This window comes from Hakea prostrata, chromosome 10 (assembly GCF_041222555.1).
Source record: "Hakea prostrata isolate BN-2017 chromosome 10, UWA_Hpros_2, whole genome shotgun sequence".
Taxonomy (NCBI): Eukaryota; Viridiplantae; Streptophyta; class Magnoliopsida; order Proteales; family Proteaceae; genus Hakea; species Hakea prostrata.
Genome location: NC_142609.1, coordinates 49,321,821 through 49,339,463, shown reverse-complemented (window position 1 = coordinate 49,339,463; position 17,643 = coordinate 49,321,821). Strand labels below are relative to the sequence as shown.

At 38.6% G+C, this 17,643-nt stretch overlaps 1 protein-coding gene across 2 annotated transcripts in view; it reads right to left on the bottom strand.

Annotated features, from left to right (window-relative positions):
• GSL10 (glucan synthase-like 10) overlaps window positions 1-17,643 on the bottom strand; it is a 126,135-nt gene that overhangs the window by 54,626 nt on the left and 53,866 nt on the right. For both annotated transcript variants that reach the window (XM_089136988.1, XM_089136990.1), the window contains exon 14: window positions 2,279-2,401. In XM_089136988.1, the coding sequence (XP_088993114.1) occupies window positions 2,279-2,401 (123 nt within the window). The remainder of the gene's footprint in view (window positions 1-2,278; window positions 2,402-17,643) is intronic.

Genomic DNA, 17,643 nt, shown 5'->3' with positions numbered 1-17,643 from the left:
TCGAGTTGACACCAAAAAAATCACACATCTCGACAAAGATCTCGCCATCCCGGTTTTTCAAGGTGGCAAGATATCACTTTCAACCATGATGTCTTTTACCCACCTACTTGATCAACTATCTTTTACCTACCCATACTCATCCCTACTTAAATACTCATACTTTTCCCTAACACTCATCTTTTTTGAAAAGAGCTTATATGCAACTTTTGGCTGCACATTTTATCTTCTTGTATGGAGATTCCTCCCTTCTACTAGCATTATTTGGACAGTACCATTGATGTTGTTGTTGCTAACTTGTTGTAATACTTATGAATGCTTTATCATTGCCTGATATTCTCGTTGTTGGATGGTTCATTCGACATGAAGATTGTTTACTTAAGTTGATGTTGATTATCTCCTGGGTAAATTACTTTTGGTGTCTACCTGCGACTTTATTGCTACATATGCCCAAGTGTAATGAAATATCTTGATATGTTATTGTCATTCAAAGCTGGAGCCCTTGATATGTATACTCCAACTTGAGGGGGGTGTTAGAATATCACTTTCTATTTTAGCTTAGGTTTCTATTTTGGTCACCTTCTATTCTAGTTACTTTCTATTTTGGTTACTTTCTATTTTTCTTACTGCTTGGTTAACAAATAATCTCCCTAGGTAGTGTCATTTTTAGTATATTTGGGAGATTCTATGAAATATGTAATTCTCATTGTTGTTATAACTTAGTTTATGAAAATTTTCCTAACCTAATACTTGATTTTACATTATAAATAAAGTGCCAAGGGAAAGCCAAAAGATACACACACAAGCACTCTCCCTCATTTTTTTTTTTTTCTTTCCTCTTCTTCTTCTGTCTTCTTTTATCCTCTTCTATTCTTCTTTCTCTATTTGATTTTCCTTTCAGTCCCTAGGCTGATTTCAGGTGCTGAAATTATAATAAACCCAAGAGTAAAGGCATATAGTTGAGTTCATGACTTTGGGAGATCAAATTGGAGAGTTGCAAGGTCAAGGACCTTCACCTAAAAAAACTGTTGGGCAGTGCTTTTCTTTTGTTAACCAAGTACATTCACAACCTACTAGGTAAACTGTAAACCGTGGTGGCTATCAGACTCACTACACTTTGCCCCCAAGGTGGTGGCAAAGTAGTTGAATATTCCTAAATAAATAACCCTCTATTTAGTTGAATCCATGTGAGACACCCACAATACTTTCTGTCACTTGGTTGAGTCTAAGTGGGACTCTAATAAATAGTTAGGGTTAAGGGAAAGAGAATACAATAAATAAAGGGAAGGAATACAAAAAAGGTGACCGTCAAAGTTTGGTTTTCCTATCCTTGCTCCTTGCAACTTCTCTCTAAGAAAGAAGTCGATCCTTAACCTCCATCATTATGGTTCGCTGATTTGGAACACGGAGTGCAAGAAAACAAGAAGGTAGATCAATACAAAGCAAAGAAGCACCTCTTGTGTCTAGAGACATTGCATTCAAGATCATTCGAGTTGCTTAAGTTCTGGAATAGTGGCAGGACTGTCCCCTTGAAGATGCAACATGTGTCGATACCACAGTGCTGCAACATCAGTTCCCCAGCTTCAACCTTGAGGACAAGGTCAAGTCTCCCTATTGACAGCAATGATACAACGACAGAGGTATGAGGAGAGCATGTGGTCTACACAAACGCCAGCAAAAGATGATGCAGCAGCAGAGGATCGTAATGGCTTGGGAAGGTCTTCTAGAAAGAGACGTATGCCTGCGTTTCTGAGAGACTAGAAAACATGAGGGAATACTGGGAAAGTGGGGACAAGGAAATTAATAATTGGACAAGTATCAAGGTCACATTTGAATTCCTTGATGGAATCTGTAGGCAATGATATGAATCGTACATACTATATAGAAAATGAAATGCATGAGGAACACAATTTTTCCTATTTGTCTCTCTCTCTCTCATTTCTGCTGTCTTCTCCTCCTTCCTTTAACCTAATTCCTCCATAGAAGACTCCTTTCATTTGTCCCAGTCTATACCACGAGATCAGTCATCAAGTCATCTAGAAACCAGTCCTACAATAGAATCACTCTGTTCTGCCAACAACAAAGCATATAACCAGTTCAAAAAGGTACATCATAATTAATTATGGAAACAATGAACAAAAAGGCAGTTACTTCAGGAAACAACAGAAACGCATATGGCTTGCACCTGCCAATGTATATTCTAAGGAATCCAATGAAACAGTTGAGTTTTCAAGGAAAATTAAGGATAAATTCATGCATACAGAAGTTTAAAAAGTATAACCTGAAACATCATAAAAAGAAATATCCACAGACGGTGGAAACTATGATAAAGATGAAGGAACGTTCGGTGCTCCACAAATGAAGTCTTCCCTCGATGCTGACCTCCACCAGGTGAAAGCCAATTCTGTGTAATAGAAGAGTAACTTAAGAGAACAGAAAGAATGGAAAAAGAACAGAAACCAAAAGCCCTATTTAGAGTAAACGAATGCCTCCTCTTAGATAGGGAGGCAACTGCAACACCCTAAATGTAGGTTCATGTTTATTTTATTGCTTACACTAATATAATAGCATTGTTTTATTGATGAAAATAAACAGTGGCACAGTTGTAGTTTTTCAAACTCAATCAATGGCATAATGCTTAGTACCTGATTAAGTGCACTCTGTTTTATTTATTTTTTTGAATGGAACAATAATTTATATTATAATAATGTAAGGTATAATATTTAACAATAACTTTAATAGCAGTTAAATCGAGTTTATTTGATTTATTTTTATTGTGTGTGTATAGGAGGTGGCAATGTAGTACTACCCATAGTTTCTTAGTATCATTAGCATTACTTAGATTAGAAGGATTAAGTATTTCAGTAAAATTTCAATGTTGGCTGATTAGGATTGATTTGCATTAGCATTACTTAGATTAGAAGGATTAAGTATTTTAGTAAAATTTCAGTGTTGGCTGATTAGGATTGATTTGCATTAGCATTACTTAGATTAGAAGGATTAAGTATTTTAGTAAAATTTCAGTGTTGGCTGATTAGGACTGATTCGCATGGTTTCATGAAGGATTAAGTATTTTAGTAAAATTTCAGTGTTGGCTGATTAGGACTGATTCGCATGGTTTCAGGTAACGGTACCATGTAACTTTCATTATTTAGACATAAAGAAATTAAATATCTTAGTGAAAAGGTCAGTGTCGGCTGATTAGGATTTCCACATGGTACCACATAACGATGTCATTGTGCGCTGGAGGTCGCGGGTTCGAATCAGCCTCTCTGCAAAAAAAAAGCAGGGGTAAGGCTGCCTAGAAAGTCTCTTCCCCAGACCCCACAGTGTGGGAGCTTCGGCACTGGGTACGCCCTTTTTACCACATAACGATGCCAACATGTGCATGTGAACTGTGGCAGTGGCAAGCCCATTGCATAGGGCTAGGACAAGGTGGCATGGGAAATTTGATAGCGGCAGCCACATTAATTTAAAAGGTAGCACCGTAGCAGTAGCAAGAAAAGGCTAGTCATTTGGAGGTGGCAGTGGAACATTAGAGGTATTAACAAGCTCTGTGGACCACATGGGTCCATAAATAGTTCAAAAACTCAAACGTGAATATTCAAATATTTCGATACGCCTGAAACTGAATGCAACATCAAACTGAAATGAAAAACTACCATATTCAGTTGAATCTTCAGTTTGAGGCCTTAAGCATTTCAGTCATCAAGAGGATCCCACTCAAAGGGACACTATAGATCACCTTTTCTGGATGACATCTTCTCCTACGAGACCCACCAGCCCGTACATGCCATCAAAAGCATCATATGACTAGTATCAAAATAGATAAGTGGGTTTCTTGATAACTTGGAGATCCATATCCTAAGAAACATTACTATCAATATGTTGGTAATGAGATGTACTTGTCAGTCATGAAGGACTGTAGTTGCTTCTTCGCGCAAACAATGACTCCACATTAGTGTCCTAAACTCAAAGAACAATGCACATAGCATCATTTAACTTTTAATGTGATCAACCCTAGGCATAGTAGTTATACTGAAAACTAAACAATTCTCATAAAACTTTAGCGAGGAGAGGTCCTTAATCTTCTGCTTATGAATCTTTGACAAAATGTTTGAATGATTTACTTCACTATTAATAAAAATTGTTTATTATTCATGTCCTTTATACTTAAACAATGTGCAAATGTGTAAGAATAAACCGAGGTACAAATATACACGGCCCTAATGTAGCCTCAAGTGAATGAAGGCCAAAAATCCAAGATCTTAGATGAATGGCAGTAAGAAGAAATTGTACCAAGGGTTTTTGGCCAGAGCTGGTTCAGCTCTCAGTTTAGGGTCAAAACAGAAGTATAAGCGAGGTCTGATTTAAGGGATTAGGACCCCTGTTTTGAAAATTTCAGTACACCAACGCTAGATCGTTCCCCTGTTGACACTGGAATTAAGGTTTGGTATCAAGGGTCTTGGGCTAGGGTTTCATTAGGTCTAAGGTTATGGTCTTAGGGGTGTAGGATTAGATTATTGATTTATGATTAGAGTTATGAGGATCTAAGGCTAGGTTTTATAGTTTTAGGGTTACTGTTCTAAGGATCTAGGTTCAGGGCTTCACAGTTTTAGGGTTAGGTTTTTAAAACTAGGGCTTGGGAATCTAGGACAGCAAGGAATTAGGGTTTTAGACAGGTCAAAAGGGCTGCAATTAGGATCGAGTGTCAATGGAGGTAGAGAGAAACGGGTCTGCAATGGGGTAAAATTCTGATGGAGGGGTTAGGAGATACGGTATTAGCATTTAGAGGGCTTCAGAAGTGATTGAATGGGGTAGGGTTTCCAAAACAGAAATCAAAAGAGTGGGAGGGGGAATGGGGAGAATATGCTGAATTGTTACTTAACTGTAGACAAGTTTGTAATGAGGTGAGATGATGATGGAGAGGAGTGGAATCAGACAGCAAGCACTGCCAAAGGAGATCCTTCAATTAGAAACCTCAGGTTGCCTACCCTATCACCTGAAGATACTTCATCACCGATTAAGCAGTTCTAATATCACCTTAATTTAGGAGGCAACAACACTCTTTACTCATTTGCAGTCTGAAATCTGAATCAATTACATGCATAGGGCTTGTATTTTTAGGGTCTAAATTACATTCATAGTTGTACTCAAGATAGAAACTAAATATGAAATAGGACTCTTAATTCTAAATACAAACCTAATAAGGAATGTTTACTAATGTATCAGGCACTTGAAAAGGATAATTTAATGAGGTGTATCAAGGCCTGATAAGGTTTAATTAATCAAGGTACATTACTTTTGAAAGATTTGATCTGATTTAAACAAAATATATGACCTATTTTCATACTTGGCCTAAACAGTAAACTAATGAGCCCATGACCACATAAAACTGCTAAACAAAGGCCTAACACCCATAACTATCAACTGTAAGTTGATTTCAGAGAGTAGTAGGCCAATTTAGTGTTCGACCTGCATCATGCCCATATACAGCTGACAAGGGAAGTTAATCCTTCAGGCATGGTTATCAAAGCGTCCGCTAGCAAAGCAGTTTTTGAACCGCTTATATTGTGACCTCTTAACTAACGGGCTGAATTCATGCCGCTTTTTTGCTTAGGCACTATCACTTTGCCACCTTTTGCGCCATATTGCCGCCTAGATGCTAAAACAGCCGCTTTTTTTACATTTTGTAATTTGTGCATATTATTATTATTTTTTTAATCATAATTTATTCTACAATGCCGTATATAAATTTAAATATGTGAGCCATTTTGCAATCGAGCCCACTTTGAAATGAACTTCGAGGCCCAAAGTGCCTGTCTGCAACAGAATCTGAAGCATGAGCCATATTCAACATTGATAATCAATGAATCATTAAATAAACAATGACTTGGAAATCAGAATAATGAGATCTATTAATTTATCATGTCGACACTGTTTGGTTAAAAAAGGGGAAAATGGATAAATCAATTCTGATTCCAATTTGAATATTATTCATGTATATTTAACAAAAAAGTCATGTTAAAAATAATTTGTGAAATAATTTCACTAAACTATATATGAATAATATTGTTATTCATAATTGTGATTCTTGAATGTTTTTTATTTTTATGAATGTGATTGTTGAATGTTTGTTTAGTACTTTAGTTTATTATAAAAAGTATTTGTATTAAAAAGTAGTATAAAAGTAGTTATATTAAAAATATTGCCTAAACCACTTTGGTCGCTTTATTGCCGCCTAAGCGCCGCTTAGTCGCCTAATCGCCAAGACGGAGCCCCAAACGCTTTGCCGCTTTAATAACCATGCCTTCAGGCGACAAGTTTTGCAATATGATCAATCAAGTGTACAGTAATGCATGACTTGTCAATTGATAAAAGTATAACACCAACGACCCTCAGGTTTGTTACAGCCTCTAGATATACCTGAGTGGAAGTGGGAGCATATTACCAAGGACTCCACAAGGTTATAATGCAATTTGGATAATTGTGGATAGACTGACAAAGTCATCCCATTTTCTACCCATCCAGATTGATTTCTCCCAGACAAGCTGGCTAAACTATATGTGAAGGAGATTCTGAGGTTACATGGAGCACCCAATTCTATTGTGTTAGATCGTGATCCTAGACTTACCTCCAGATTTGTCCAACATATATGACATGTTTCATGTTTCTATGCTGAAGAAGTATGTAGCAGACCATGCTCATGTGCTACGATATGAACCGTTGGAATTGAAAGAAGATCTTTCCTATGAAGAGAAACCAGTTGAGATACTACAACGGAAAGAGAAGAAATTGAGAAACAGGGCAGTACCACTAGTGAAAGTGTTGTGGAACAATCACTCGGGTCATGGGAGCTCGAATCCGATATAAAGACACGATATCCCCAACTTTTCAATTGATCGGGTATGCAAATTTTGAGGACAAAATTTATTTTAAGGAGGGGAGGATGTGATGCCCCGCATATTTTTATATTATTATTGTGTGTGAATGTGTCAGTCTTTAAGATTATTAAAGAATCCGATGATTGGTTTGATGGTTTAATCAAATGATCTAAGTGTAGTTAAAGGATAGCTTAAATTAGGCTAGATCCAATTGACATTTGGTCGAGGTCAGACATTACTTGTGGGCCTCAAAACCATGGAAGAAAATTCGATCGAAATGGTCGAAATTTCGATCGAAATGCCTGCAAAATCCAACTCGAAACAAAATTTAGTAGTAGGCACGAAAAGTATCCATTTCGTTGTCGAAATTTCGGCCCGATACCATATCGGGCCGAAACGACACTTGCGTAGGCTTTAAAATACCCAAAATCGAGCTCATTTTCGACCTACCGTCGGTTTCGAGTGTTTCGAGCCATATCGCCCAGGAGATTTCGACCTGATTTTGCAATTTTTGCTGATTTCTCTTGCTTTCATCCCATTCTACACCTAATTTCTAGTATTCCATTTCCTTCAAACACTTGATTTGCTCCTCCATTTGTGCATTTTCTCAAATCTTGCAAGGTGAGTAACCAACTTCCTCATTTTTTGATTTTTGTTTCATTTGTGCCTTAAATCATGTTAGATTGCTTCCAAATTTATATATGTTTACTTTAGAGTGATGATCTATGAATTTGTAGTGTCAAAATTATTTTTTGATTCTTTCTACTATTTTTTTATTTTTCTGTTATTAAAAATTATTTACTAAATTATGTATATTGTTAAAAATGTTTATGTATAGTACATGTATAAGCTTCAAATGGATGTATGTGAGAGTTGAGACACCATATTGCTGTGATGGTGTTGAATTAATTTTTTTTCTGTTAATTATGTAATTTTACTGTATTTAATATATATTTAAATAATTTAAAAATATATTTAAATATTAAAAAATAATTAATTTCTGTTTTAAATTTAAAAATAGGAGAGTATTAGTGGAAGCATGTATGCAATTTTTTGAGCATGTTGTGGATATTTTTAAGATAGTTAGTGTGTATTTTATATATTTTAAAATTATTTATATATTAAAAAATACTTATATAGTTATACATATTTTTTTTATATACATTTAAAAATAGGAGGTTATTATTAGAAGCATGTATGTCATTTTTGGAGCATATTGTGGAGCTTTTCAAGATACTTAGTGTGTGTTTCTTGTATTAGGCACTCTATTTTAAAGATGTCAGACATAGCTTGGGATCATGGGAGGCCACTGACAGCTGATAAGAGGAAGAGTGAGTGTAATTACTACAAGAAACAAATAGGAGGAGGTGGGGCCACTAGATTGAAGGTGCATCTAGCTTGTGGCAACAGGGATGTAACAGGGTGCCCAAAGGTGCTCAGAGAGGTCAAGAGGGCAATGGCCTCATATATTAGTGGTGGAAAGCAAAAGAGGAAAGAGAAGAGAACACAGAGGGATGAGTTCGAGGATGCCTGCTTAGATGACCTTCCAGATCCTGAGGGTTATGGTAGGGATGAACCAGGAGACAGTGACCCTGATCCAGAGGCCGATCAGCTGAGGAGGGCGATGATGATGAGTAGGGAGCAACAGAGGATTGATGACATCAGGAGGCAACAGAGGGGTCTGGGTTGTGGGTCCTCTAGAGAGCCAGTAGGTATGGGAGGCATAGGTGGCTCCCAAGTCCCTATGAGGTCTCAGAGTGTAAGGCAGGAGGCTCCTATCCCACGGGCCCCTACAAGGGGTCGAGCTTCCTCAGCACATCCTACAGATCCGGATCTTGAGATTCTTCGCAATGATCCGGCCCTATTTGCGAGGCCTGAGCATAAACAGAGAAAGTTGAAGCACTTATGGGGGAGTGTGAAGGAGAAAGTGGGGATGGCTTTCTCCAAATGGGCGCATTACCATAGTGTTCCAGCACATACAGCTCAGGGGCCCTACTACAGAGATATGATTGAGCAGATAGGCAGGGCTGGGAGTGGTGTACAGGGCCCCACTCCATATGAGATATATAATGTGTATTTGCCTAAGCATAAAGAGGACATAAATGAATACATTAAGGGATTAAAGCCCATGTGGAATCATTATGGAGTGACTCTGATGGCTGATGGTTGGACTGGTCCCACTAGACAATCCATCATCAATTTCATGTTGAATTGTGATGGGAGGACAGTGTTCCTCAAGTCAGAGATGCATCCGGTGAGAAGAAGGATGCAAAATACATTTACAAATTACTGAAGCAAGTGGTGAAGGAGGTTGGAGTGGAAAATGTAGTTCAAATTGTGACTGATAATGGCTCCAACTACAAGAAAGCTGGGTTGAAGATGCAAGAGAACTCCAGGTATCTAAAGTCTAAACATATAGTATTAATTTTCATTTGTAAATACATATATTTACATTACACATATACATGTACACTTTATAACTTTGTATTGATGGCTTGATGCCTTGATGGATGGACAGATATAGGCTCTTTTGGACTCCTTGTGCTGCTCACTGCATTGACTTAATGTTGAAGGAGATTGGAAAGGTCAAGCTTGTGAAGAATACGGTGGACCAAGCTCGACATGTTAGCACCTTCATATATAACCACACCTATGCATTAAGGATGATGAGGGACAAGTGTCAGGGTGAGTTAGTGAGGCCAGGCATAACTAGGTTTGCTACTAATTGGATAGCACTGCAGAGCTTTGAGAGTAGGAAGACTGGCCTTAGGAGTATGTTTGCATCAGAGGAGTGGTTTAACTGGGAGGGTTCTTCATCAGTGGGAGGAAGTAGAGCTCAGTTGACTATCCTTGATGAGAGTTTCTGGCACAATGTGAGGATAGTAGTGAAGTTGACTATCCTTGATGAGAGTTTCTTGTTGAGGATGGTAGATCAGCAAAGAAAACCTACTCTAGCACACATATTTGCTGCAGTAGATAGGATGAAGCAGCAAGTTGCTCAGGTCCACCCACGCGGCAACAAGAAAGTCCTTTAAATCATCAACAGTAGATGGGAGTCTATGTTGCAGCATCCACTGCATAAGGCTGGTGAGTTGTTAAGTTTAGTATTTAATTTAATTTTCATTATGTTATCACACTATTAAGGCTTAAGCATTAACTATTCCCTTTTATGACATACTTTTTCTTACACAGCATACTATTTAAATCCCAAGTACCATTACAAGGACAATCTTGGGATGAGGCAAGATTTGATGGATGCTGTCCAAACTGTAGTGGAGAAGTTCGAACCGGATACAGCTAAACAAGCAGTCATCCTTATGGAGGTGAGATAGTGATTAGAATCATTTGATATTCACAATTCGTAGTTTTATACTAAGTCATTAACCTAGTAACTACTAAGTACTAACTAGTTATTGTTTTTTCTCTTTATATATTAGATAAAGGCTTTTAGGGATGCCACTGGGAGCTTCGGTCGTGCTGTGGCCGTATCGGGACGGGAAACCGCCCCTGCGGGTAAGTTCATTCATTTATTTCATTATACATTTAATTATTATATTCTATCTTTAATTTAGTTATTTAAGTATTAAAATGACTTGGAGTCTATGTTTGTTGCAGTTGAGTGGTGGTTGCAATTTGGACGTGATTCACACAACTTGAGTAGGATTGCAAGCAAAGTGCTCTCCCAAACATGTTCTGCCACTTGTTGTGAGCGAAATTGGACCACCTTCAGCCTCATTCACTCGAAGAGGCGCAACCGATTGGGTGTGAAGCGTCTAGAGGACCTTGTCTACCTACACTATAATATGAGACTGAGAGAGGATCATATTAGACAGGGGATGGACAGAGAGAGCACCAATATCGAGTTGGCCGACATATTTGAGATGGATGATGATGATAACCCAGTAGTTGACTGGATCAGGGATAGTGGAGACGGATTGCTGGATGAGGATGGAGGTCTTCCCAATAGTCAGATTGCAGAGGAGATGGGGGCTGATGTGGGGGACTTCATGGCCCAAGAGGGGAGGCCACATGCAGAGCCCGCCCGACCCTACGTGCCACACCCTAGTGCATCCACCCAGAGTGAGGATTTGATTTTCTGGTCCGACACTGAGGATGAGGTGACTCAGGCCTCCGGCGATGACGACGATGGTGGTGATGATGACGGTGATGGTGATGATGGAGGGGATGAGGAGGGTGTGGGACCTCGTGATCGGATTCAGCTGATCCTAGGGAGAGACCACCACCACCACCTGCTGGACGTGAGAGTCAAGGGGGGAGGGACGACCACCGAGATTCACAGGAGAGAGTCAATTCACCCACGCGACACAGGATTCAGACCATACTGGAGCTGCATCTCGAGGCAAAAATGTTTCCTCTACATATTCGAGGAAGGGGAAGGGGAGACAGCATGGCTGGAGCACAGAGGACACGCCATCATATGGGTCCTACCGTCCATCCGATGTCGAGAGCTTGGTGGGATCTATAAGATCGATGAGCATTGATGATGCTAGAGACTCCTCCACCTCCAGAGGATCCGGATGGCATAGGCCTGCAGAGTCCTCATATGATACTGCTGTGGAGAGTATTGGTTCTACCGAGTCGACTTATGGTTATGGTCCTTATGGTTATGGACCATATGGTGTCCCTCCTGGCTATCAGATTCAGGGTCAGGCCAGTCAGCCACGACTGGAGCCTTATGGTTATGGAGCGGCCTATGGAGCTTATGGTGTCCCTCCCACTGTCGATTATCGGAGTCAGCCACTACGACCTTATCAGTATCCTTATCCTTCTCCTAGTCCTGAGAGCCAGGGGCAGGGTGGTCTTTCATTTGTTGAGCAAATCTTCCACACTATTCCACAGCCACAAGGCCCACCACCACCAGTTCCTTTGGAGATTCACAACTTCCCACCGTTAGGGAATCTTATGCATGTGGATGAGGCCACATACAGAGGTGCAGTTTTTGACTATGTCCAAAAACTATATGGGGCGGGGGCAAACATCATGGGAGTTATATTGTCATTTGTATGGAGTGCAGACGGAAGAGGGAGACCTTGAGGCTTGAATAGAATAGACTTGTAAGTTGTAAGTTGTAACTTGTAAGTAATAACAATACAGCTTCTTCTCTGATTCATGTACTATATACTTGGAATGTTGGATGTTACATTTTCAGTAGTTTTTTAGTAAACTAGTAGTTATTATAGTGTTTATTATGCTTGAAATAGCTAGTATGCAAAAATCCAAATCAATTTGAGTGCATTTGAGGTTCGAAATTGAGTTTTCAAGAATCAGGAAAAAGTATCCCACTTTCGGTCGAAATTTCGACCTTTTCCAAGGTCGAAATGTTCATTTCGATCGAATTTTTTACCTTGCTCACAACAAATGAATTAGAATGAACTGAAAACGACGAAATGATCAGCATGATTTTCTGAACCCATAGGTACTAATATTAGCACCTCAGAGTAGACCCTATGTAAGATATTACAGCAGGCCCACAAGCCCATAACAAAGCCCATTAATCATTTAGTTAAATATTTATGTGTACGTTACTATATATTATATTATAATTTAAACAATGAAATATAAAAAATGAAAGTTAAGGAGAGAGGAGATGACACCTCCCCCTCTCTCTCCCACCTCCTCACCTCACGTGGAAGGCCATTGTTTTCTAATGCATGCATATAATAGTTATAAAGGAAAGAGGAAGTGACACATATTCAATTCCATTTTACCACCTTATTTAAGTAACTTTGCATATATCTAATGTGATAAAGTAATCAACATCACATTATCCGTGGAATGAGAAGTGAGTGGAGAAGAGGAATAGAAGAGAGGAGAGGAGAGAGACAGAGTGGAAAGGGAGAGAGAGAGAGAGAGAGAGAGAGAGAGAGAGCGGAAGCCATTAAAGACATGGGAGAAGTGGAGAGGAGAGAGAAGGGAAGTGGAAAGAGAGTTATGTAAAGGTGTAACTAAAGAGAACAGAGAAAAGGAAGAGAATAGATAAAAGGAGAGGAGGAGAGAGAGAAGAAAGTAGAGAGCATAAAAGAGAGAGAGAGAGAGAAAAGAACGTGAGAGAAAAGAAAGAGAAACAGAAGTGCAGTTGCAAAACATTAAAGGAAGAGAGAGATGAAGAATAGAAGGAAAGAGAGAGAAAGAGTGGAGAAGAAGTGGTGAGAGAGAAGAGAAAGACAAGAGAGGAGAGAGAGGAAGAAAGTGGGGAGGAGAGTGAAAGTAGGAGAGAGAAAATAAAAATTAAAAAAAAAGGGGGAAAATCTCCCATTGGTTCCCGCATATTCAAAATAGCCAGTAATTATTTGGGGTACAGGAGGGAGGGCGGATTTTGACGGAACCAGAGTCAAAAACACAAACACATGGAACAGAGACAGGTAAGTGATATCGACCAACTCATGTATGTTATAATTAGGTGATTCTATTTAATAGACATGTAACATTCACATGTTAATATAGAATTGATTTTATTGACTCACTTACGCAAATTATGAAAATGCATGATATATGTCTTGTGAATGAAATAGAAATGCATGGGATCGAATGTCAGATAATGACTTGATTGAATTGTTTGAGTTGAAATGTCAATAGTATTCTTGAGATGTTGAATTGTGAATTTGAAATGATGTTTATGCTTATCAGATGTGGAATTATTATGCTCTCATATTTAAATGATTGAATTGCATGAATTGTGTTCAGTTGGGACTAAATGATGATTGAAATGAAAAATGTACATTGAAATGGACAGAGCATGGTAATGTAATACTGAAACTGAATATAAGAAAGAATAAAAGAAACATTAATAAAATGTAATGGCTTCTGTAAGTCCTAGTACGTATGTACCCAAATGGGAGGGCATGAAGCGGCTTCTGTAAGTCCTGGTACTTATGTACCCAAATAGGAGGGCATGAAGCAAGACTAAAAAGTGGAAAGAAAACAAAGGAAATAATAAGAATAAAGAAAGACATAAAATGTAATAGCTTCTGTAAGTCCTAGTACGTATGTACCCAAATGGGAGGGCATGAAGCGGCTTCTGTAAGTTCTGGTACTTATGTACCCAAATGGGAGGGCATGAAGTGAGACTGAAAAGTGAAAAGAATAAAATGTTAATGGCTTCTGTAAGTCCTGGTACTTAAGTACCCAAATGGGAGGGCATGAAGCGAGATTGAAAAGTGGAAAAATATACTAGACCAATGATGGCCTTCTGTAGAGAACACCTGGCCTTGTGCCTAAAGACTGAAAGAGAATCTCTTCATGAGAACCTCTAAGACTGAGACTGAGACTAACGCCACTTGTGTGGTTTAGACTGATGGTGCTCTCTCTACAGGTAGCGCTTAGGTCTGATATAATAATGAAAAAGGAAAAAGGAAAAAGGAAAATGAAAAAGGAAATTAGAATACATGATGTTATATGACAGTGATGTGATGATTGATACATGATGAATTGCCTGACTTACTTACATGGTTGTCTATATTGCTTATTGGGCCGCAAAGCTCACTATTAAAAATGTTGACAAGTCCTCAGATATGTGATAAGGGCAAGGGTGTTGCCACCTGACAGTACTTATAAAGTTGAAGATGGAAACGTTTTTCTTTTGTTGCAACTGATGTTGGTTTAACTGAACTATGAATGTATATATTTTTGAGACTGTATGTACTTTACTAGACACTGTTGAAAAGTCAAATGTAAACATAACAGGACTTTAGACTGTGTACATATGTTTATGAGTCAAAAACTATCAAACAGGTTGTTTGTTTGTTTTTGAGAATGTTTAGTTTAGCATTTTGTTTTAGTAGTTATAAACAGGTTGATAAAGGAAGGAACTGTCACGCGCCCTAGTTAAATGTCCATAATGTGGGCCCCACCAAGCATGTGAAAACTGGGGTCGTGACAGAGGTGGAGGAGTTGAATGTTTTTCAACCTCTCACCACAGATATAGAGAAGCTTAAGACACAACAAAATGAATTTTTTGTATCCAAGTTTCTTGCAGCACTGAACCTTGAACTGAAATCTATCAAAGGACATTTTCTTGCTGGTGAGCATGTCCCCAACCTTAGTGAAGCATATACTAGACTTCAACGTATTGCCTTACCTGAAGGGAGTTCTCCTGAAAAAAGTTCTAAAGGAGAAATTCAGCCTTCATTACCTCTGACGAAAGGGGACACGGTCGTGTTGCAGGGGGAGTCAGTAGATCTTTTGGAGGCTTTGGTGTTCAGCTGTCTGATAAAACATCTCAACTTTGCACTCATTGCAGTAAAACATGGCACTTAGTGGAAGGTTCTTGGGTCAAACATGGAAAGCCAAAGTGGGCCAAGCATTTAGCCAATCATGTCGTTTCTCATGGTGGTATTGATACTGTAGCAAACACCAATAGTGGTTCTGGATCATCTTCAGGGGACTTGTCTAAGACTCTACAAGATGATGTAAGCCAAATCCTTTGCCAATTGCAAAATATTGAGACCAGTGCTCCCACATCCACTAGTATTTCTGCTACCGCACTCTCCCACGCAAGTAACATAACACCCTCACTTCTACGCCCACCCCTAGGATCATCCATTCAAGGGCCTCTTCCCACATGACTGGTAAGTCATCACTTTTTAGCTCGTTTTCTAAATCTACCACTAATAATCATGTTGTCATAGCTAATAGAAATTCCACACCTATTGTAGGCTCTTAAAGTGTTTCCCCTACACCCTCTCTTACTTTGTCATCCGTATTTCATGTTGCTAAATTTTCTTTTAATTTATTATCTGTGAGTCAGTTAAGTAAAGCATTAAATTGCTCTGTGACCTTTACTACTAATTCTTAAAAAATTTATTTCCTTTTTTTAAGTTTGTGTCTAGATTAAATTGTGAAGCGTATGAATCAGGGAAGCATCATCATGCCACCTATCCTCCACGCTTTGTCCCTTGTAGTGAGTCTTAGTTTTCTCTTGTTCATTCAGATATTTCGGGTCCTTGCACAATTAGTAATATACATGGTTTTCGGTATTGTCACTTTCGTGGACGATTACTTCCGTCTTACCTGTTGTATCTTTTAAAGGATCGGACAGAGTTTTTAACTATATTTAAAATTTTTATTCATGGAATAAGGACTCAATTTTCTCTTCCTCCTAAAATTTTTCAATCTGACAATGCTTTAGAATACGTGCAACATGATATATCAAACTTTTGTGATTCTCTTATAATGATTCATCAAACCAGTTGTTCATTCATTCCCCAACAAAATGGAGTGATTGAATACAAAAAATCGCCACCTCATGGAGGTTGCACGAGCTCTTTTGCCAAATGAATGTTCCCACTAGTTACTAGTGTGACTACTGGTCAATTAACTAACCAAAAACCTATAACTTTACTTTCTTAAAAATCTCCCTTTTCAATTGTCTTTCCCAATGAAGAACCGTTTTTAGTTCCACCCCCAAAATATTTTGTTGTGTTAGTTTTGTTCACACACCACATACTTTGGATAACTTTCCCCCTGGTCTGTTAAATACATTTTTCTTGGGTACTCTCATACTCAAAAGGGTTTTTGCTTTTATGATCCTGTTTATCGGAAACAATTTCAAGTGTGGATGTGACCTTTTTTACAGATACTCCTTATTACCCTAGTCCATCTATGTTTGTTGATAACCGTGTTTTGGATGATGCTCCTGATAATCCCTCTTTAGTTCCTTCAACCGACAATGTCCCTCTACAGGTTTATCAGTGGAGACGTAAGTTGATAGAGCGTATTGTGGATAGTACAGTTCCTCCTGATACTATTGGCGACTATCCTTTAGTGGAGAATGCAACTGGTCCTACAGATGTTCCCTTTTCATCCTCCCCACCAGCGGATTCTTCTAGTGGAGATCCTACTCTGCTCTCGATGACTCAAGGAATTGCTTTGAGGAAAGGTACTCATACTTGTCCTTTATGCTCTAACATTATTTGTCCCATTTCAAAATTTGTAAATGTTTCTCATCTACCTCCTAACTTTATTTGCCTTGCTCTTTATCTAGCTGTCATTCATATTCCAACCCATCATACAGAGGCCCTTAAAAACCTGGCTAGAAAGCTGCCATAGATGTGGAAATTGATGCTTTACAGTTTCGTCATACATGGTCTTTGGAAAACTTACCTCCTGGAAAGATATTGTCCGATGTCAATGGGTGTATACTGTTAAGTACCATTCTAATGGTACAGTTGAAAGCCTCAAGGCCCGCTTTGTGGCCAAGGGCTATACACAAACATATGATGTAAACTATTTTGAGAATTTTTCTCTTATGGCTAGACTTAATTCAGTCCATGTTTTGATCTCTTTATCTGTGAATTATAATTGGCCACTTTTTCAGCTTGACATAAAAAATGCATTCTTATACAATAACCTTCATGAAGAAGTTTACATAGAGCAACCTCTAGGGTATGTTGCTCAAGGGAAGGACAATGTTTGTGTTTGTAGGCTTCATAAAGCGATTTACGGACTCAAACAGTCTACATAGGCTTGGTTTGAGAAATTTAGCTAGACCGTGGAGTTTTTTGGATTTGTACAGTGTTTTTCTGATCACTCTTTTTCTTTTAGAAAGAGGGTGATTGTATTGTCATTATGGTAGTTTACATTGATGATATTATTCTCTTAGGCAGTGACGTTGGAGCAATCCATATAGTCAAGGCACACTTACAGAAATATTTCCAACCCAAAGACTTGGGTGATCTAAAGTATTTCTTGGGGATTGAGGTAATCCGCAGTAAACAAGGAGTTAGCTTGCCATAGAGGATAT